The 22,775-nt window shown below is 44.8% G+C and overlaps 1 protein-coding gene across 1 annotated transcript in view; it reads left to right on the top strand.

The window, feature by feature from the left end:
• LOC126106138 (serine/arginine repetitive matrix protein 2) overlaps nucleotides 1-22,775 on the top strand; it is a 230,265-nt gene that overhangs the window by 105,131 nt on the left and 102,359 nt on the right. Inside the window, exons 13-14 of the mRNA XM_049912381.1 lie at nucleotides 5,490-5,699; nucleotides 10,503-10,732. Coding sequence (XP_049768338.1) covers nucleotides 5,490-5,699; nucleotides 10,503-10,732 — 440 coding nt within the window. The remainder of the gene's footprint in view (nucleotides 1-5,489; nucleotides 5,700-10,502; nucleotides 10,733-22,775) is intronic.

Raw genomic sequence — 22,775 nt, 5'->3', positions numbered from 1 at the left:
CCTCTGCGATTGCCCGGACCTTGAAGGCTGAGAATCATCCTCTGAAACAGGGCAGGCAGCTGCATCTGGCTTAGCCAGAGACAGTGCCTGGAACCTGTTTGTCAGACGCACCGGGGAGGCTTTCTGATCAGCCTCGTCCCTCGCTGCCTGCCACGCTTTGAACGACCCCCCAATCAACCACAGGCGAGGGCTCAGCCCCACTGCGGGCAGCAACCGGGGCGACCACAGCGGCAGGCCGATCTGGTGACAGACGGGACGAGGTTGACATCCCCGTGATACCCAAGTCCGGCTCCCCACAGTGGTGCCCATTGGCAACAGCCTCAAGCTGCGCGACCGAAGTCAGCGCCGCTTGCAGCTGTGAGGGAAGGGATGCCAACTCAGCCCTCATCCGAACACAGCAATCACAGTCCCTGTCCATTCTAATCGATGTTGAACAACAGTTATTGGAAGACGAGTCCGTGCCTAGATAACGCAAGGGAAACACGCAAAGAATGTATGAACTAACCTGTACAAATGCCTAACGACTGCGCTACAATCTGCCTGAATTTACGATTACAGTAACTAAAACTCGAAATTACACCGCCTGTACGAAACTCACACGCAATTTAAGTAAGAATCTACGAAGTAAACACCAAAGCGCGATGCTACAACCCTCAAATATTATAATACGCCCGAAATTTATGAATTAAATAACGCAGGTACCCAAAAACACGCAAAGAAATTAAGAATTAAATTATGTAACAAATAAGTAATCTAGGAGTATACGACTTGCTGCTGCAGCTGCTTATCCAACGGCGGCAATGAGCACACTGGCTGTGACCAACCGACACTGGCCGTTCAAAACAAAAACAGAAGACAGACGACTACGCGAATTTACACTATTCAGGTACTAAAGCGCGATGCTACAACTCTCAAATACTATAATACGCCCGAAATTTATGAATTAAACAATGCAAGTACCCAAAAACACGCAAAGAAATTAATAATTAAACTATGTAACAAATAAGTGAGCTAAGAGTATACGACTTGCTGCGGCAGCTGCTTATCCAACGGCGGCAAGGAGCACACCTATTCATAATGCACGGCCTTTGGCGGAGTGGTTAGACGACAATAACGTCCCTGTAATGGACTGGCCTACACAGTGTCCTGGACTGAATCCTATAGAACACCTTTGGGATGTTTTCGAACGCCGACCTCGTGCCAGGCCTCACCGACCGACAACGATACCTCTCCTAAGTGAAGCATTCCGTGCAGAATGGGCTGCCATTCCCCAAGAAATCTTCCAGCACCTGATTGAACGTATGCCTGCGAGAGTGGAAGCTGTCATCAAGGCTAAGGGTGGGCTAACACCATATTGAATTCCAGCATTACCGATGGAGGGCGCCACGAACTTGTATGTCACTTTCAGCCAGGTGTCCGGATACTTTTGGTCACATAGTGTAGGTAGGCGCGGTCGGCACTACGCGACCTCAGCACAACGGTTCACACAACTCCACGCATTACCCTGGCACGCCTGCCTCCTCGATCCAAATTCTCACTACTGCCCCAATCTACTTTAAATTTCTCCTCACACATGAACAGAGCTGTTGTCGATGTTCTCCAGTTTTTGTAATGGCATGTCAGCATCGAAACTAAAAGGCTGATCCGGTCTGAAAGCCAAGCGCAGGTGCAGGCACTTATACAAATGAAATTACACAATTTGAGAGATTTTACTGCTCTCATACAGATATGTTTTCATGTGCACAGCCTGAAGCGGTGAGTGAAGAGAAGGGATGTTCAGTTGTGCACATTAATGTGGCAGTACTGAACATGAAATTGACTTCAGGGTTCGAGACCAACCCATCTGCATGTACTACTTGAGCAAGCGGAGTGATTGTCCCTATACAGTTGCTTGCAGGATCTGCTTACCATCTGAGGGAAAAGCTTGCAGTGCTTGCAAATCAGATTGACCGATTTTAAGACAGGAAGTTTCGGGTGCATCGAATTCCGTATTACTTCTCCGAGACAGAGTGGTGCGTTAGCTTGTTCTGCCATAGTGTGGTACGGAATTTCATACAGGTAATTGGAAAGAATTAGCAACCAACGTTGCAGCTTGTGTGTAATACGATCAGGCACATGTTGGATGAAAAAGAGCAATCAGCAGCTTATTGTAATAGGAAAAAACGTTCAGTCGGTCGTATGGGCTGTGTTCCTGTGTTCTCTGCCGAAGATGGCTATGTGGACATCGGCAGAGACGTGTCCATGTGAGGATACGGTTCTTCTTTATTGCTGCTTTACTCATTTATACAACTCCACCACGCAATTGCTGAGATGTGGCAACAGACATACATGAGAGGGAACACAACAAGTCTTTAATTATTTCATTCTGCTAGTTCCGTCAGTCACGCGCATTTTCTTCTTCACGTAATATTCGACGCCGTAGCGGCCGGCGAGGTAATTGCTGAAGACTCAGAGATGCAAGTTGCTACACAATGGAGTGATGGCGAGTGAAACCGAGTAGGTGGCACCTGGAGCAGTATTGGCTGCCCAGGTGGACACACAGGCAGAATTCCCTCCTTTGCGGCCCAGTGGTGGCAGAGTTTTGGCGATGGAGCAGACGGACACAGACTGGACGGTCACTTACTGCCCAGCTGGCCAAACGTTCACAAGCTGGATTGCCATGGTGAAACACTGGTTGGTTCAAATGGCTCTGAGCACTATGGGACTCAACATCTTAGGTCATAAGTCCCCTAGAACTTAGAACTACTTAAACCTAACTAACCTAAGGACATCACACACGCCCATGCCCGAGGCAGGATTCGAACCTGCGACCGTAGCAGTCCCGCGGTTCCGGACTGCAGCGCCAGAACCGCACGGCCACCGCGGCCGGCGGTGAAACACTTTTTCCATGTGCTGACACTAGCGGAAGACTCAAAATTAGTGTTGCTCTCTGAATTATCTGATGTGAAGGCAATGACTGGCTGTTGTAATTGGCAGTGGATCGCGCTTCTATTCTTTTTGATTACCAGCCAGGTTTCATCACGTAGATGGCACTGACTCAGAAGTTGTAGACGTCCACTCAGCTCGAGGATCATTGACCAGGGGCGGGATGACTCCTGTATGTGGCCTCACAATTCTGGGCTTCAGCTTCTACTTCAGTGTCTCATGCAGTTTTATCTGTTGCATTATGATCAGTCAGGAGAAAGAATTTGCTGAAATTTATGGTAGCTAAAGCTTCCTCTTCTAGCTGACTGTAGTCTACTTTGGCCTTGTTCAACATCGCAGAACAGATGTTAGGGACGTTCAGTGTTTCCAGCCCTATGAGATAAAACTGCCCCTGTGCCGTGTGACAATGTATTAGAAGTACGCACTACTACTTTTTGCCGGTCAAAACGACCAAAACATAACTGAACCCTTTTGTTTTTATAATAATGATGTAGGCTGAAGCAATGAATTAAAATTTGTACCAGTGCTGTGATTCGAATGTGGGTCTCCTGCTTAACAGCAGATGAGCTGACCACTGTGCGATACTGGCACTGTGGCTACCCCAGCTGCACAGATTATCCTAAGATGTCTTCCTCACCAATATACACTCCTGGAAATTGAAATAAGAACACCGTGAATTCATTGTCCCAGGAAGGGGAAACTTTATTGACACATTCCTGGGGTCAGATACATCACATGATCACACTGAGAGAACCACAGGCACATAGACACAGGCAACAGAGCATGCACAATGTCGGCACTAGTACAGTGTATATCCACCTTTCGCAGCAATGCAGGCTGCTATTCTCCCATGGAGACGATCGTAGAGATGCTGGATGTAGTCCTGTGGAACGGCTTGCCATGCCATTTCCGCCTGCCGCCTCAGTTGGACCAGCGTTCGTGCTGGACGTGCAGACCGCGTGAGACGACGCTTCATCCAGTCCCAAACATGCTCAATGGGGGACAGATCCGGAGATCTTGCTGGCCAGGGTAGTTGACTTACACCTTCTAGAGCACGTTGGGTGGCACGGGATACATGCGGACGTGCATTGTCCTGTTGGAACAGCAAGTTCCCTTGCCGGTCTAGGAATGGTAGAACGATGGGTTCGATGACGGTTTGGATGTACCGTGCACTATTCAGTGTCCCCTCGACGATCACCAGTGGTGTACGGCCTGTGTAGGAGATCGCTCCCCACACCATGATGCCGGGTGTTGGGTGTTGGCCCTGTGTGCCTCGGTCGTATGCAGTCCTGATTGTGGCGCTCACCTGCACGGCGCCAAACACGCATACGACCATCATTGGCACCAAGGCAGAAGCGACTCTCATCGCTGAAAACGACACGTCTCCATTCGTCCCTCCATTCACGCCTGTCGCGACACCACTGGAGGCGGGCTGCACGATGTTGGGGCGTGAGCGAAAGACGGCCTAACGGTGTGCGGGACCGTAGCCCAGCTTCATGGAGACGGTTGCGAATGGTCCTCGCCGATACCCCAGGAGCAACAGTGTCCCTAATTTGCTGGGAAGTGGCGGTGCGGTCCCCTACGGCACTGCGTAGGATCCTACGGTCTTGGCGTGCATCCGTGCGTCGCTGCGGTCCGGTCCCAGGTCGACGGGCACGTGCACCTTCCGCCGACCACTGGCGACAACATCGATGTACTGTGGAGACCTCACGCCCCACGTGTTGAGCGATTCGGCGGTACGTCCACCCGGCCTCCCGCATGCCTACTATACGCCCTCGCTCAAAGTCCGTCAACTGCACATACGGTTCACGTCCACGCTGTCGCGGCATGCTGCCAGTGTTAAAGACTGCGATGGAGCTCCGTATGCCACGGCAAACTGGCTGACACTGACGGCGGCGGTGCACAAATGCTGCGCAGCTAGCGCCATTCGACGGCCAACACCGCGGTTCCTGGTGTGTCCGCTGTGCCGTGCGTGTGATCATTGTTTGTACAGCCCTCTCGCAGTGTCCGGAGCAAGTATGGTGGGTCTGACACACCGGTGTCAATGTGTTCTTTTTTCCATTTCCAGGAGTGTAAATTCCAGTTGATGCCTCAGCCCACTTCTATTCCTCTTCTAGACCCACACTAGTACTGCAGAGGCTATCCAGTATTGGAATTGCACCTTAGCAATGAGAGGAATTCCAGTTGTGGTAACTGCTGTGCCAGTGTGGTGAACTGGCTAGCGCACCTGCCCAATAAGTAGGAGACCCTAGTTCGAATCCTGGTGCTGGCACAAAATTTAATTCATTGCTTCAGCCTACATCATTATCATAGATGAAAGTGAGACTCAGGGACATCAACTGTATGTGATTAATATATCACTTTTGGTTTTCACCCCTCACAAAATTTGCCCATAACGGAGTAACCACTCCCAGGTTCGGAACAACTGCCTCGCAGTAATGCAGCGCCATATCGCCCTTTTGCAGAGAAACTAACGTTTGGTGGTGGACTTGTTTAATGCCTGAGTTGTGAGTGTCAGCCAGACAGTGAGAGGTGAGAGGTTTGGTGTGTTTCGGTTGCCGCAGGTGCGGCCGGCGGAGAGTGTGGCAGTGGTGGAGCTGCAGCCGAAGCCGCAGCCAGAGTGTGCCCCGGAGGCTGGTCCTGACGCGGTGAAGCCGCCGTCGCTGGACGTGGAGGCAGGCGGTGGGCAGGTACAGCTGGGCGGCTGCAGCGTGGCCCACCAGGCGCTCTCCGAGGAGGCCTCCCCGGCCGGCAGCGCCGTCCTCCCAGCACAGGTGAGCCACTCTGAGGGGCCTGGTGGTCAACGCTGAATACGAGAAAATATGCAGCTAAAATCCGTATTTTTATGAGGGGCTTTCAATAAGTAACGCAGCGCATTTTTTCTCTCTCAATGACAGGTGGAAGTGTTTACCTCCGTCTGACTACCGTGTCTCCAGCCTACGACTCGCGAGGGAACATTCTCAAGTGCCAATAAATAATCTCGTTAAAACTTGGTTGGTCTGCAAATGGGTGAAAATAATGCAATTCGTATTTTTTGGGGGGGGCCAATTTCACTTGTAAGGGGTGAAACACATCCTGAAAAGTAATTTTGCATATTAGATTTGGAGGGAATATCCTTGAAACTATGATACATAAGAAAATATTTCACATATAAAAGTTGATACATAATTAACATTCTTGCAAACTGTGTAATGGAATTTGAAATTGAGCAAAATAACCCACCACCACTTATTAATTCTGAAAAATGAAAACATTTGTTACAAAATAAATTCAGAAGTGGTACATATATGACTTTTGATATTGGAAGAACCTTCTGAGAATAGTTTCGGATGTACTTCTGCTGAATAATTTTAATGTCAATTTCCGCTTGAGAAACAATATAATGAAGCTGCAGTTACTAACACGTAATCAATTCTTTTCGATGTGGCTTACCAATGAACAGAAATTTAACTAATACAAATCCTGATATTTAGAGGATCACCTGCGATAATTTGAATTCCTGCTGAATTTTGTTTTATCGTGCGTTCTCTGTCGTGTAAAGTATATCACAAGAAGAAATTACGTTCATTTCATGTGCAAGGTGTAAGAAAAAGTTATGTTTTAAGCGTTTATTTACAGACTATCTTTGTTGCAATTACTTTCTATCATAATAATGAGTTAATTATTATTTTCAATTAAGAAAATACACGTTTGTGCAATGGTAAATTAAAAAATGAAAACAAAAAAGACTGTAAAACGAAAATAGGAATTTAAAACATAAAACAAATATAAGTAAAATATATAATTAGACCGATAATGAATTTTTACATATTTTGATTAGGGATGTTAAAAATATTCTGACAGCACATTGTGTACAGCTTATTATCCAAACGTGGTATTTCAGGAACCAGCTTTATTACACATGGATGTATGTAGTTTGAAAGATTTTTTAATTTATGTTGTAACAAACGTTTTCATTTTAAAAATTAATGGTGGTGAGATATTTTGCAAAATTTCAAATTATTTCATAATTCCATAATAAAGTTTTCAAGAACGTTAATTACAGATAAATTTTTATATGAGAAACATTTTTTATATATCATCGTCTCGAAGATATTCCCTCCAAATCTAATATTCAAAAATTACCTTCTGGGTGTATCTTACCTCTTAAAAGTGGGCACAGTTAAAAAAAATACGTATCGCATTTTATCTTCCCCCTCCCCACACACAACAAGTTTCATCAAGATTGTTTATTGACACTTGGGAAAGTTCCCTCGTCAGTTACCTGGCCAAAGCTTTATTGAATTTATCTCTTTCATGTCCGTAGTTGCTTTACATTTGGTACTGGCATTCCGTCTTTGCAATTATATAATACATTTTTTAAAGAAAAAGGTTATCAGGTCCTGCTTTTATCTAGTATTCAGTGACTTCTGAACTGGCTGTCCTGTGAGGTATATGGATATGATTTTAGGACTCCAAAAAATGTAGGCAACGCACTAATGAAACTAGATTTTTTTTTTTTTTGAAAGGACTCACGTACATGCAAGAACGCAATTCTATCTTGTGCCCGTGCCATAAAACTACTACCAGACAAGAGAGAATAGAGGACGTTTTTTTGTTTTTCATCTTTCACCGATGACAAATGATAATGACTCAGCGGTAAAACAGTTTTGCTCAAGTGAGCGCTTAATCGGTTTGTTAAAGAAATGAACGAAAAAATATTACTGTATACTAAATAGGAAACGCTTTCCTGATGTTCTGGAAAATATTATTTATTTAGCCACGAATCGGCTTTTGTGGGCACCTCCAGGTGACAACTGAATGTCGCAAACACAGATAAAATGACGTGCGGCTTACACAGACGATATATACAATTATATCTAGAATGTTTACGATGAAAAGTTGCACTCCGGTTTCTTACGCAGAAATGTTTAAAGCGCATATCATTGCATTTAACAACAGATGAAAAAAAAGTTGAGCTCAGAATTGTAATGCAGTATTTGCGTAACCGAAACCTAAAGTAACTTACAGGAAAAAGGAAATTGTTAAATTAAGTTTGTTATGCAATCATTAGATTACAATGATAAATTCAGCTTTCCTTTTTGCCTCATGTTAAATATAACGACGTCCGTATAAAACTAAATGTAAGCATTCCTCTGTAAAGTAAAAATGTCAGAAGCCATGGACCGTGGCGAGGTCTGGTGTCTTGAGTGCCCCTAAGATACAGGCAGCCGCACTTTAGGTGTGCGTAGGGTCATCTGCTGTGAGGTCCGACAACCTTCTGATTCTTGAAGAGGGGCAACAGGCTTTTCAGTAGTCGCAGGGAGCACGGCGTGATGGTTTGGCTGGTCTGGTCTTGTAACGTCAGCCTACACGGTCCTGCAGTGCTGGTAATGCGAATGACTGAAAGCAAGGATAAACTGCAGCCGTTATTTTTGCCGCAGTCATACAGCTCGCTCAGTATAGCTCTACTACTGCTAGAATAACATTCTTTATCTTTTCGATAAAAATTGGAAGTCTTCCTAATATAAACTTTTAGCACGGAACCGCCGCTTTTCTGATAGCATGTTTTCAAAACAGCACAGTAGCCTGTAAATGGAAAAGCAACATTTTGAAAATGGACTCTTTGCAACAAAAACGTCAGTTATTTCAAATAATACTTATTTACTTCAAAACGTAATTTCCAAACCAACCGAAGATAAATTGAGAACTCGTTTCGTCCTTATATTTGTAGGCAAATGGTAAATGTACCCACTCGTCTTTTAGGTGATAATTTGAACTGCAGAGAAGTCCGCTGACGGCGTTAATTTGTACTTTTCGTATTCTTCTTCTCACAAGGTCGAAGGTCGTGGGTTAACAATAATCGGACTTTTAATTGACAGCTGATTCTGATATTTAGTCTGCCCGGAATATGGATAATACAGTTGGTAGACGACAGGGGACGCAGGCTGCCGTGGTTCTGGATGTCGAATTCATACAAATTCGTAAGTGCTAACGAGGGTTAGCTTTTTTTAAATTATACAGATGTGCTAATTTTATCGTTCTTTAAGTTACATTCTTGAAAGTTATATTAAAAAACAATCTTCGCGTAATTCTTGAGTGATTTCCAAAGTACCCCACGCTCGAACAATAAAGATGTTAGTAGCTTTGTGGTAGCTGTAGACAATAATGTAATTTATAATAAAAAATTGAAAAAAGTTAAATGTTTTGTTAAATGATTGGTTTCAAAGTAAGATATAAAACATGTTGGAGAAACAACTGACGCCCCTTTAATGATGCTCGAAACCATGTACGGCAAACTAAACTACACAATCTAGCAGACAAATATCCTCTAGTACTCTGTAAAATTCTAAGTTAAACGTTTAATTTTAAATTCTCAATCGGTGCCCCGTTTGATGAATCTCACGTCAAGCATCATTCAAAAGTGCGTCAAATGTTTCTCCAATTTATTTTCTTTCGTACTTTAACAAATCTTTTGACTGTTTTTTTTTCAGAATTTTTGTTTCTCTTTTTTTATTGAGAGTTAAATGTCTTTTCGATGTAACTTTTTATGCGCAAAATAGGTAGGCCTCGGAGAGATGAACTCTTACATCTCATGTAGAAGCGTGAAAATTTCAATTTCCTCTCAACACACTAAGTTTTTGTTAATCACCGTGATTACTTTTTAGCGATTTTTTTTGTCAAAACTCGACCTCACGCTCGTCAATTTTATGCCCCATCCGTTTCCCACTCTTCGTTTGAGTTCATTTAATTGCTTTGACCCGTATGGGGCTTAGGACATCCATGAGAACTTGTCATCTGTCTTTGGCCATTTCTCTCAATTCCGTCCAGGTCTTTAAACTTCCATCGCTTCCCCTTCCACCGTCCTCTTTCATGTAGCTCTAGGCCTAGCTCTCTTCCTAGTTCCTTGGGAATTCCCTTCCAGAGCCTTCGTTTCGATTGCCCCATGTGATTTTCTCAATGTGTGCCCCTAGCCATCTACACTTTCTTTCACGTATCTGTTTTTCTATAGATGTCTGATTTGTTTACTTATTTTTTTCTGGCCGCCAGATATTCCTTTATGCGCCGGAGACACCTATATGTGAAGCTCTGCAATGGTGATGTTATCTTCCACTCCATTGTCTTCGTTTCGTTTGCCCCGTGTGGTTTTCTCAATGTGTGCCCCAGCCATCTCCGCTCCCTTTCACGTATCTGTTCTTCTATAGATGTATGATTTGTTTACTTATTTTTTCTGGCCACCAGATATTCCTTTATGCGCCGGAGACACCTATATATGAAGCTCTGCAATGGTGATGGTATCTTTTTGTCTACTTTAAATTTTTGGTTAGCGTACGGGAGGATAGCGTTCACATTTGTATTAAAATACGAATTTTAGTTCTGCATGTAATGTTTCTGTTTCTCTATGTTGGATACAGTTGTACGAAGACAGTAACTGCCTTCTTTGTGCGGTTCTCCACATCTATGGCTTCACCACCTTCTGTCACCACATTACCCTGATACATGCTAGGATAAAAATACAGTGTGTAATTTCTAGAAAGTCTCGTCTTCGCTCGGCTCAGACTGGCCGTGACATGAGAGGTGTGTGGGGGGCTGCGCAGGCGCCGGCGAGCACGGAGGAGGAGCGCATGTCGTCCGATTCGGAGGCGGAGTTCGCGCGCGTCGCGGCCGCCGTGCTGGGGGCGGAGCCCGCGCCGCTGCTGGCCGCCGCGGGGGCGGACGAGGCGGAGGAGGCGGACGGCGACGGCGACGCCGAGCGCCAGGGGCTCGTGCTGCAGGACTCGTTCGAGGGCGAGCTGCCCTACGTGCCCACCACGCTGCCCCAGGAGCGGTACGTACCTCTCTGCTACGTCAACTCGTGGGCGAGCAGAGGAAATGTCACGAGACCACAGACAAATGGAGTGCTCTAGGACACATCGCCGAGGAGATTTCGAGAACACTGCCTAAAGTATACACTGATGAGCCAGAACATTACAATTGCCCACCGCGAGGTTGAATGCCTTCTAGAGGTAGCCTTGCGGGCACGTGACGCAGTAAGGAAACAATGTATGCGGAAGAGAGACGAATGAGCAGTCATCACAGCCAAGATATGGGCCGAAAATGTGGAAATCCGCTGACATAAGCGGTTTTGACAAAGAGCACGTCGTTATGGCCGTGCGACTGGAAACGAGAATGTCTGAAACTGCGAAGCTGGTCGCCTGTTGGCGTACTACTATCGTGAGCTGCTATGGAAAGTGGTTGAAGGATGATGAAATAACTTGTAGTCATTGTAGTATTGGACGTCCACGTCTCATTACCAAACGTAGAGGTTAGGATCCCCCTCTGTGTAGTTTGGGATAGGCAGTGATCTGTGGCAGATTTGACGACACAGTACAATGCTGGTGCAGGCACAAGTGTTTCGGCCATTGTTGAACATGGAACTCCACCCCTACGTATTCCTGTGTTGGCCCAACGACATAGGCACTTATGATTGCAGTCGGCACAGCATCACAGAGTTTCCACTATGGATCTAAAGAAACGTGTCGTCTGTCAAATAAATCACATTTCTTATTACACAAGGTCGATGGTTGGGTCCCTGCATACCGTCATCCAGGCAGATGGCTGCACGAAACATGCACCACACCACAGGTGCAGGCCTGTGAAGGCAGAATCATGTTATGGTGTACGTTGAGTTGGGCTTCTACGGGGTCTGCGGTGGTAACCGAAGGCCCCACGGCAGCAGTGAACCACGTGAACATTAGTGTGCGCCACCAGCATCGCTTCTGCTTGAAGTCTCCCCCTACAGAGATGACTGCTTCAGCATGATAACTGTCCGTGTTGCAGGGTCAGAATGGTGCAACAGTGATTGGAGGGGCATTATACTGAATACACACAGATGGCTTGGTCAGCAAATGTGCCTGATCTGGACCTATCGGAACACATATCGGACCCCAGCTGCGTGACCGTAACCCCCCCCCCCTCCCCCCGTCATTTGCAGGAATTGCTTGACCCGCGCTTAGACATCCTTCTGAAATCGTGACAGGGACTTGTAGAATCCAGGCCAAACAGAATCTCTATTGTACTGTGTTTGAAAAGTGATACAGCACGCTATTAAACAGGTGGTCAGGATGTTTTGGCTCATCGCTTTATAGACAACAAAACCCTTACGGCAGATCTCGAACAGACACACACAAAACACAACAGGTTCCATGGGAGGACACAAACTCAGACACAGTCACAGACACTGATGTAGGTCCAGACACGGAAACTAACACAAATAATAACAACATGAGACACAGACTCACCATATAAGGAGTAGAATACCTAAAATATGTAAATAGGATAGTTATAAGAAAAGCAGACATGGCACATGATTGGTTCACGTATCTAAACTGCACTTTAAATATGATGACTAAATAATGTAAATAAAAATAATTAATTTAAGCAACAAGACAATCATTACATCAAAGGAATAGTTCACAAAGCTTTCATGTTCCGAGACACCGTTCCCGCTTTGCCGCACTGGTTAAGGAAAGCAGCATCGTGAACACGAACATACAATATGTAGAACAACGTCTAGATATGGCAACACAAATAGTGCAATGGGTATGTCCTAAATAAGAACTTAAAATAGGTAATACGTAGTACTGCTTCTTAGACAGTAGAAACAAATACACACACTCATGATGTATTTCATTCAATAATATAAGACGACATGATCTTGCACACTACTTTAGGTGGACGGGTTCGAGGTTTCTGCCGAGATCCTCCCACCTAAGGTAGCAGCAACACGAACCATCATTTATATGTTCTGTCTCATTTTATCAGTAAAAGAAAATTTGCAGCTCGTCCCTTTCGTGTTTTTCTATCATTTTCTTCTAAGTTACTAACATTTATCATTTTAACACTCCGTTCGTTCCCTACAACTAATTTAATTTTCTTTGCAACACATTGTTATTAGCCTTGTTTTATTGCTCAAAACAAATTTTACTGGTAATATGGAATAATGTACTATTACATGTAAAGTTGTGTAATTTATAGCCTGCTTTTTAAAATATTGGACGGCATGTTATTAAATATGCTGCAAATCAAATGGAGAAGAGGTCTTTCGCAGAAGAACGCCTTAACTACAGTATAGGCACAGTAACAAGGAAAACACGTCACATCGCACGGTCAGAACTGTACGAAAATGTGCTTAGAGTGTAAAGGGCTGGTGCAAGAAACAATGGTACGGCCCAATCGCATGCAAAACTTACCACAAGAGCCTTTGAATACTCATCTCTAACAAGGCAGTGGTCCAATCCGACATGTCGAAACCTACCCTGACGTTTTTCGCACAGGAAGAATACACCGAAAGAAATGCACTATCAAAATTTTAGCTGCTAAAGCGTACTGCAATTATTTTTTAAATGTTAAAGTTATTTATTTCTGCTACATGAAGAACCGCTTATAAGAGCGGTTTGTACACACCTTCCTGCCTAACGCTCGAATGTGCGAATAAACAGGCGCAGCTGTAACGAGGGAACACGGCGCCCGAAGTGCACAAGTGAGAGCTTTAAACACTTAAACCGTACCAAAAATACCTTAAATCATCATTTTTTCGAATAATTTACAGTTTATATCGACAGATAAACTGTTGCAGGTGTAGTTGTTAGACAAGTGACTGCCAGAGAAAAGAAAATCGAGGCAGCGTATGATGTTACATTGCATACGACTTCCGTCAACCGGGACTTGAATTGGTTAACATTAAATTAGAATTTCTGTAGCATAGTTTTATGATAAATTTTCAATTATGTACGTTTTACTAACAATTAAGCGGTTCCTTGTTTATTCCCTGTAGTAGTTAGAATAATGCGAAGTGTCTATTGGATGAGAGAAACATTTTTCTTACACCAGGCACACCTGACAAAAGGAAAATTAATGCCTTCAGGCACTTCGCAGTCATTAAAAGTTTTATTCACATAGTGCTGTAATAGACAACTGTTCTGCACGTTGTGCTACATACCAGGCATACCTCATCAGATTCGTAACATGTGATGTGCACTGAAATTGCACAAATGACTGAAGTTTAACAACGCTGTTCCACTGAACAACCTGAAATGACAAAGAGCTATCGGAAATTCTACTGTCGGACAATTATCTGGAAAATGCTTTATACGACTGAATTTTCTTTTAAACCGAGAGGTCGGATCACACTATTAGTTCTGAGTGGAATCGGAACTCGGTTAAGTCTTTTCGCCTTCGTCCTAAAGACAGAGGCGTCGTTATGTCCACGCCAAGAGACCAAAAACACCAATGAATTATTCTCTGCGAATTCTCTGCAAATCGTAAGAAGATGCCTAAGGCCTTGCCGCAGTGGTAACACCGGTTCCCGTCAGATCACCGAACTTAAGCGCTGTCGGGCTGGGCTAGCACTTGGATGGGTGACGATCCGGTCTGCCGAGCGCTGTTGGCAAGCGGGGTGCACTCAGCCCTTGTGAGGCAAACTGAGGAGCTACTTGATCGAGAAGTAGCGGCTCCGGTCTCGCAAACTGACATTCGGCCGGGAGAGCGGTGTCCTGACCACACGCCTCTCCATATCCGCATCAGGTGACACCTGTGGGCTGAGGATGACACGGCGGCCGGTCGGTACCGTTGGACCTTCATGGCCTGTGCGGGCGGAGTTTTTTCTTTTTTTATCTAATAAGAAGGTGTTTCGCGTGTAACATTTACAATCGTACTCTCCCATTTTTCCAGATTTTGCTTTGTCAATTACAAGACTTTTACAAGTAAACAATATATCTTTTTAATTTTTGGTACTGATTTGCCTTCATATTCTTAAGACAGAAATAAAGTAGCAGAAAAAGTAATTCGCTGATACTTACCACTGTCGTATACGAATGTGCCGTAGAATTCATCGACTGCATGACTCTGTCTTTTTTTTTTTTTTTTTTGCAATAATAAAGTACGGTTTGCACGAAACCCGACTAATTGGTTTCATGCGCATCTTTTAGAGGATAACAAGAAGGTTAGTCTTCATGTCAGATATGAACTTCGCTATTGTATTACCTATTATTACATCTCCACTACACGTTTACTTGAGGTAAATTTTGTAATTTTGTGACTTCCTTTCCCATATCATTTCCTGAATCCGTTTAACCTGATCTAAGAAGCCTGGAAATCAGTAACGTTCGTCTCACTTCCAATTCAGAGTGCTGTCTCGTAGATCTCCCTCAGCAACGGTTTATTGACCCTTACAAGCAGCTTTAAATCTTTTGAATAGTATTATTTTATCCATTTTGGTTGGAAAATACAGCAGCTGTTTTGGTAAATTACACTGTAGGAAATACTGCAACCTTTTTCTTCCTCCTTCGTTTAAACAAAAAATGTACAGGATTTTCTTCGACACTGAATACAGTTACTGTACATGTTTTCTTTGGGCTTGGAAGTTACTCTATTTCTGTTCTGGGCTTTAAATAACACAACAATCATCTTTTGAACCACAATTCACAGAATCGTGAGACTTATTTTCTGTTTCTTCTAACGTTTCGACAATTTCTAACAAACGTTCAACATCATTCGAATGAGTGTCCAAGAAATTTACTAATAAATAAACATATGTATGCCTTCAGGTGAAGTAAGTGATTTCCATTGCATTCCACAGTCTTCGTATACCATCTTTGCAAGGTTGAAACCATTAATTGGATTTTCACATTACTACGAAGCTCTGGGACCTGAAAAAAGACGGAGGCTATTAGTAAGCATATACAAAGTAATCACAAAGAAAACTCGTTCAATTTTATCTCCATTGTTAACACTTAGCGGAATCTTAGAAGCACCCGCTAATTATTATGGATATTAAATGAGCTGTGAATTCCAAAATGGTTCAAATGGCTCTGAGCACTATGGGACTCAACTGCTGAGGTCATTAGTCCCCTAGAACTTAGAACTAGTTAAACCTAACTAACCTAAGGACATCACAAACATCCATGCCCGAGGCAGGATTCGAACCTGCGACCGTAGCGGTCTTGCGGTTCCAGACTGCAGTGCCTTTAACCGCACGGCCACTTCGGCCGGCTAGCTGTGAATTCGATCAAATAATAGCTGTGAATGATTGTGTCCGAGAAACCTGTCAACGAAAACTGAAATTCGCTTTACAAATCACAATCGCGTTGTGCCGTGGTACCTGTCTACTGACGTGCCGACAACGAAGACAATGCGCCCGCCGTGTTTTGCATGCGTTCTCTACAGCCGCCTGGCGCGCTACGAATCTGCCAACGTTTATTTTAATTTTTTAAATTATTTTTAAATGCATTCTTTGTGTTAGAGCAGATAAAATTTTTACATTGTGTTTCTTTCGAGGTATTCTTCCTGTGCAAAAAATTTCAGAGCAAGTTTTCACATGCTGGATTGAACCACGCCCTTGTCAGATAGGAACTTTGGTAACTGTGATATTGGACTGCTCGAATTCAATTTGAAAAAGTGGCTTTAGTCAGATATGCGTATTATCCCGTTATGATTTGCTGCATTGAAACCCGAGACCTGCAGTTTGAAGACTGAGGTCAGTAGAAACAGTTTGTAGTTCGGACAGTGCAGTTATTTTAAGTAGAGGGAAATATGGCAATAAGTCACGCTATTCAAATACGAGTGTTTTTGATCCTGTTATATCCATATTTTGTATTGCCCCACAGAAAATAGTCGAGAGGTGTCAGATCTGGCTACCGCGCTGGCCATGGAACTGATCCACCTCTACCAACCCAACGATTGGGAGATGCGTCGTTAAGGTGAAGTCCGCACATCGACATCAAAGTGTGCTGGAGCTGCGTCGTGTTCCAACCGCATGTCCATCCGGACATTTAGTGACACTACATCCAACAAGATAGGCGAAACATCTGTAATAAATGTGAGATAGATCTATACTGTTCCTGAAGGCCGGGGTGGCCTTCTGGGCGCTACAGTCTGGAACCCCGCGACCGCTACGGTCGCAGGTTCGAATCCTGCCTCGGACATGGATGTGTGTGATGTCCTTAGGTCAGTTATGTTTAATTAGTTCTAAGTTCTAGGGGACTTATGACCTGAGACGTTAAGTCCCATAGTGCTCAGAGCCATTTGAAGCATTTTACACTGTTCCTTTGCTTGGCAGTAGATATGGCCAAATGATATGGTCACGAATTGTCCCGGACGGATGTTTATACTGACCCTTTGTTGGTGATTTTGAATCACCTACGCACGTGGATTTTCGTCCACCCAAGCTAGCACGTTGTGCAAATTTAATATGCCGCCTGTAGTAAACGTGCAGTCATTCGTGAATAGCACCAAGCTCTGGAACCGTGGCTGGAGTATACATTGTCGGAGATACTACTGCACAAACTGTACGAGCCGTGAGTAGTCCTCCTCCCGTAACGCCTGGACTTTCTGCAGTACAGCACGCCACACGGCACTTTTACCCACGTGCAGCGCCTGTGCCACCTGCCGAGTGCTCGTGGCTGAGTCCTCTTCCAACACTGGCAGCACGTCCTCCACCAACTGTAGTGTTCGAGCCGAGCGTGGACGACCCGCATCACGTTTTGGCACTTGCCTGAGGACAAACAGTAGACAGGGGATAGTATTCCCAAATACCAACACAAAGCGCTACTGCTTTACTATACAATGGACTCACCTCTGGCAGGGAACGCCTACGTGCAACTATCGGGTTCTCTGAGGCGTCTCTCGATGGCCACGAATGTGGAATGATAGGGGATACGTCTGTTTGGAAAACGTTCCACATACAATGTTGTAGCAGCTCTCCCGTTGCAATCTGCTTTGCCGTATGTGAGCACCCTGTCGGTAATTTCCGCAGCTGGTACTTGTACATGTCGCACTGGTGTCAACAACGTTATTGCACTGGCAGGCAGAACCAGGTCTCCAATACGATACGCACAAGGGATGTGTGGAGCGTCGTTCTCAGACTTCGACGCTCTGCAGTGACCAAACCGTGCGTTTCTGGACAGCGGTTCCTACTTAAAAACCGATTAGCTTGCCTTCCCGCACAACACACTGACTGTACATATACTCTGTCTGAAATTCTTTACAATCATCAGTTCTATCGTCTGACATCTTCTAAACTTGAAAATATAATAATAACGCGGAACGCGATATTGTGATTTCAGAATGGTTCAAATGGCTCTGAGCACTATGGGGCTTAACTTATGAGGTCATCAGTCCCTAGAACTTATAACTACTTAAACCTAACTAACCTAAGGACATCACACACATCCATGCCCGAGGCAGTATTCGAACTTGCTACCGTGGCGGTCTCGCGGTTCCAGACTGTAGCGCCTAGAACCTCTCGGCCACCACTGCCGGCTATTGTGATTTAATACGGAATTATTTTTGTTAGTGCACATCGCACAAATACCTTTGCTATAAGAAGACTATGCTCTACCAGGAATCAAGAACGAGTAGGAATTTTAAAGGGCCGTAATTAGCTTTACATACACATCAAAATAAAGTTTTACATCACCCCGGTTTCGAGAACTCCTGAAGATAGACGTTGACTGTGGATATTGTATCACAGACACAGTCCCGTTCACTGTTCACAGATGTCACTAAACCCGTCCAAAGATGTAAACAACCAAGCTTTAGCAGCGCCTAATGGGCGGTGGGGGTCTGACAGGCGATCAGTTCCAGTCATTCCACCAGGGAGGAAGTACACGGCTCGTGTTGTCTGTAGTTCAACCATGCCTAGACAGTCAATACCGCGGTTCTATCGCGTCCGCATTGTTACTTTGTGCCAGGAAGGGCTCTCAATAAGCGAAGTGTCCAGGCATCTTCGAGTGAACCATAGTGATGTTGTTCGGATACGAGGAGATGCAGAGAGACAGGGACTGTCGGTGACACGCCTCGCTCAAGCCACTCAAGGGCTACTACTGCAGTTGATCACCGCTACCTACGGATTATGGCTCGGAGGAACCCTGACAGCAACGCCACCGTGTTGCATAATGCTTTTCGTGCAGCCACAGGACGTCGTGTTACAACTCGAACTGAGCGCAATAGGCTGCATGATGCTCAACTTCGCTCCCGACGTCCATGGCAAGGTCCACCTTTGAACCACGACACCATGCAGCGCGGTACAGATAGGCCCAACAGCTTGCCGAATGGACTGCACAGGATTGGCATCACGTTCTCTTCAGTGGTGAGTGTGTCATATGCCTTCAACCACACAATCGTCGGAGACGTGTTTAGAGGCAATCCGGTGACGCTGAACGCCTTAGATGCACTATCCAGAGAGTGCAACAAAATGGAGCTTCCCTGCTGTTTTGGGGTGGCATTATGTACGCCGCTGGTGGTCATGGAAGGAGCCGTAACGTCTGTACGATACGTGAATACCATCCTGCGACCGATAGTGCAACCATACCGGCAGCATACTGCCGAGACATTCGTCTTCATGGACGACAATTCGCGCCCCATCGTTCACATCTTGTAAATGACTTCCTTCAGGATAACGACATCGCTCGACTAGAGTGGCCAGCATGTTGTCCAGACAATCCTGGGATAGATTGAACTAAGCTGTTTATGGACGACGTGACCCACCAACCACTCTGAGGGATCTACGCCGAATCGCCGTTGAGGAGTGGGACAATCTGGACCAACGGTACCTTGATGAACTATGTCACGATGAATACAGACATGGATCAACGTAAGAGGACGTTTTACTGGGTATTAAAGGTACCAGTGTGTAGGTCTCGCTGTATAGTGGTACAACATGCAATGTGTTGTTTTCATGAGCAACAGAAAGAGAGGAAATAGTGTCTATGTTGACCTCTATTCCAACTTTCTGTACAAGTTCCGGAACTCTCGGAACTGAGGTGATACAAAACTTTTTTAGATGTGTGTATTATTCTTCAGTGAGCAGCGAGTCATGGCAGTATTGGAAGAATTCATATTCCGTGCAGTCGATTTGTCTTCCGTTACGTATTCTCTGACCAAGACAAGAGGTAACGCGAATTTTCTAGTACTTTATGAGATATATATGTTATAGAGTCTCTGAGCGTACGAAGACAGCGAGTCCGGAGATGACAACATATGTAGGATCCGCCGGCGAGCTTGAAGTGGGGATGGCGGTTAATGCTGAAACAACCGTTTTTCATTTATACAGGATTTTTCCATCATCAGTTTACCTGACTGTTAAAACCGCTCAAATTGATCGCTTTCCTACATAACCGATTTTCGCTTTTTATTTCCTGTTTCTTCCATTTATAAACGTAGACTTGAAACACAGATTGAAAAAATTTAATGAATTTGAAGAAGTTGGAATTTTCGATCGATATGGGGTTGATGTTTTGGTAGACATGAGTCTCGTTCCCGAATGAAATATTTTCACTTCGTTGCTGAGTTTGCGCTGATATGAAACTTTCTGGCAGATCAAAACTGTGTGCCGGGCCGAGACTCGAAATCGGGACCTTTGCCTTTTGCTGTCAGGTGCCCTACCGACTGAGCTAGCCAAGCACGACTCACGATCCGTCCTCACAGCCTTACCTCCGCCAGTACCTCATCTCGGTCCGGCACACAGTTTTAATCTGCCAGGAAGTTTCATATCAGCGCACACTCTGCTGCAGCGCAAACATATCTTATTCTGGAAACATCCCTCAGGCCGTGGCTAAGCCATGTCTCCGTGATACCCTTTCTTCCTGAAGTGCTAGTCCTGAAAGTTTCTGAGGAGAGCATCTGTGAAGTTTGGAAGGTTGGAGGTGAGGTACTGGCCGACGAACAAAAGCTGTGGGAACGGGGTGTGAATCGTGCTTGGGTGGCTCTGTCCGTAGAGCATTTGTCCGCGGAGGTCACGAATTTGCGTCTCGGTCTGGCACACAATTGTGATCTGCCAGGAAGTTTCGTTAGTCTCACTGTCTGTAGCAAAGATGGTGAAGATGAAGCGGACGGGCGGTGGGATGGCGAGAGCTAAAGTTTACAAGTTGATGAATTCGCTGCAGCTACACTTTTGGATGTATCAGTTTTTCACAATGAACCAGCCGCAAAATTAAGGGTTCAAGCTGCATCAAACCAATCTCAGGACTGAAGACCACAAGTACAACAACAACGACAACAACATATTATCCCAAGTTTATAGTACGTCAGTAAAATAAGGTGTATCAATCAAATTTACCTTCTCTTCCAAGGGACGTTGTGGATGTTTTGTCCTTTGTTGTTCAAAAAATGGTTCAAATGGCTCTGAGCACTATGGGACTTAACATCTGTGGTCATCAGTCCCGTAGAACTTAGAACTACTTAAACCTAACTAACCTAAGGACATCACACACTTCCATGCCCGAGGCAGGATTCGAACCTGCGACCGTAGCAGTCGCGCGGTTCCGGACTGAACGCCTAGAACCGCGAGACCACCGCGGCCGGCTCCTTTGTTGTACCACCTCCCATTTTTAACTTATTAAACGTAATTCAGAGTTTGTAGGCCATTGCTACTGCATTTCGTACAAGTAAATTCAAATCCTAACGGAGGATGGCACCATTCTGCAATACGACTGGTGTCTGAGAAAAACAGCGGGAAGCTGCCGTATAGACGAGGTGGGAGCAAGTCTCGAACAGTGCGCGTACCGACGTACTGTCTAATCAGCCACGCCATATGGCAACAGGCACTTCACTGTCTCGTCCACCCCCGGTAGCTGAGTGATCAGCTCGACAGAATGTCAGTTCCCTGCTGGGTCGAAGATTTTCTCCGTTCAGGGACTGGATGTTGTGTTGTCCTAATAATGATCATTTCATCCCCATCGACGAGCAAGTCGCCGAAGTGGCGTCAAATCGAAAGACTTGCACCCGGCGAACGGTCTACCCAACGGGAGGCCCTAGTCACACTTCATTGTCTCAACAATATTATATCGATTCTTGCATCATGTGCTGGTGCTAGTTTGCAACTGCCCGCATTGTTATTAAAATGGGACTGGTCACTTCTCCCATTTTCTATAATAACGTAATATTTCAGAGCAATGGAAATAAACATCGAGCGTTTTTTAACAAAAGTCTTATTTAAGAGCTAACAACTTTTGCACTCATACTGTGGCAAAATGATAAGCCCGTTTTTTACCCAGTTAGTAGCAACAAATATGTTTTTATCCTGTTATTAGTAAAAAATATAAAAAATATGTTATAGGCGAGACCAAACAACTACGGAAAAATACCGGTCATTAAGAAGTAAAATACTGGTCGGTTTCTCCCATCCCTATTGTAAAAATCGAGCGTAGAGGGACGTCGAACAGATGTGCAGAACTATAAACCTATATCCGTAACGTCGATCAGTTGTAGAATTTTGGAAAACGTATTATGTTCGAGTATAATGTCTTTTCTGGAGACTAGAAATCTACTCTGTAGGAACCAGCATGGGTTTCGAAAAAGACGATCGTGTGAAACACAGCTCGCGCTATTCGTCCACGAGACTCAGAGGGCCATAGACACGGGTTCTTAGGTAGATGCCGTGTTTCTTGACTTCCGCAAGGCGTTCGATACAGTTCCTCACAGTCGTTTAATGAACAAAGTAAGAGCATATGGACTATCAGACCAATTGTGTGATTGGATTGAAGAGTTCCTAGATAACAGAACGCAGCATGTCATTCTCAATGGAGAGAAGTCTTCCGAAGTAAGAGTGATTTCAGGTGTGCCGCAGGGGAAAGTCGTAGGACCGTTGCTATTCACAATATACATAAATGACCTTGTGGATAACATCGGAAGTTCACTGAGGCTTTTTGCGGATGATGCTGTGGTGTATCGAGAGGTTGTAACAATGGAAAATTGTACTGAAATGCAGGAGGATCTGCAGCGAATTGACGCATGGTGCAGGAAATGGCAATTCAATCTCAATGTAGACAAGTGTAATGTGCTGCGAATACATAGAAAGAAAGATCCTTTATCGTTTAGCTACAATATAGCAG

The sequence above is a fragment of the Schistocerca cancellata genome, chromosome 10 (assembly GCF_023864275.1).
Source record: "Schistocerca cancellata isolate TAMUIC-IGC-003103 chromosome 10, iqSchCanc2.1, whole genome shotgun sequence".
NCBI classification, from domain to species: domain Eukaryota; kingdom Metazoa; phylum Arthropoda; class Insecta; order Orthoptera; family Acrididae; genus Schistocerca; species Schistocerca cancellata.
Note: the sequence above shows the minus strand (reverse complement) of the source record. Positions and strands in the feature narration are given on the sequence as shown.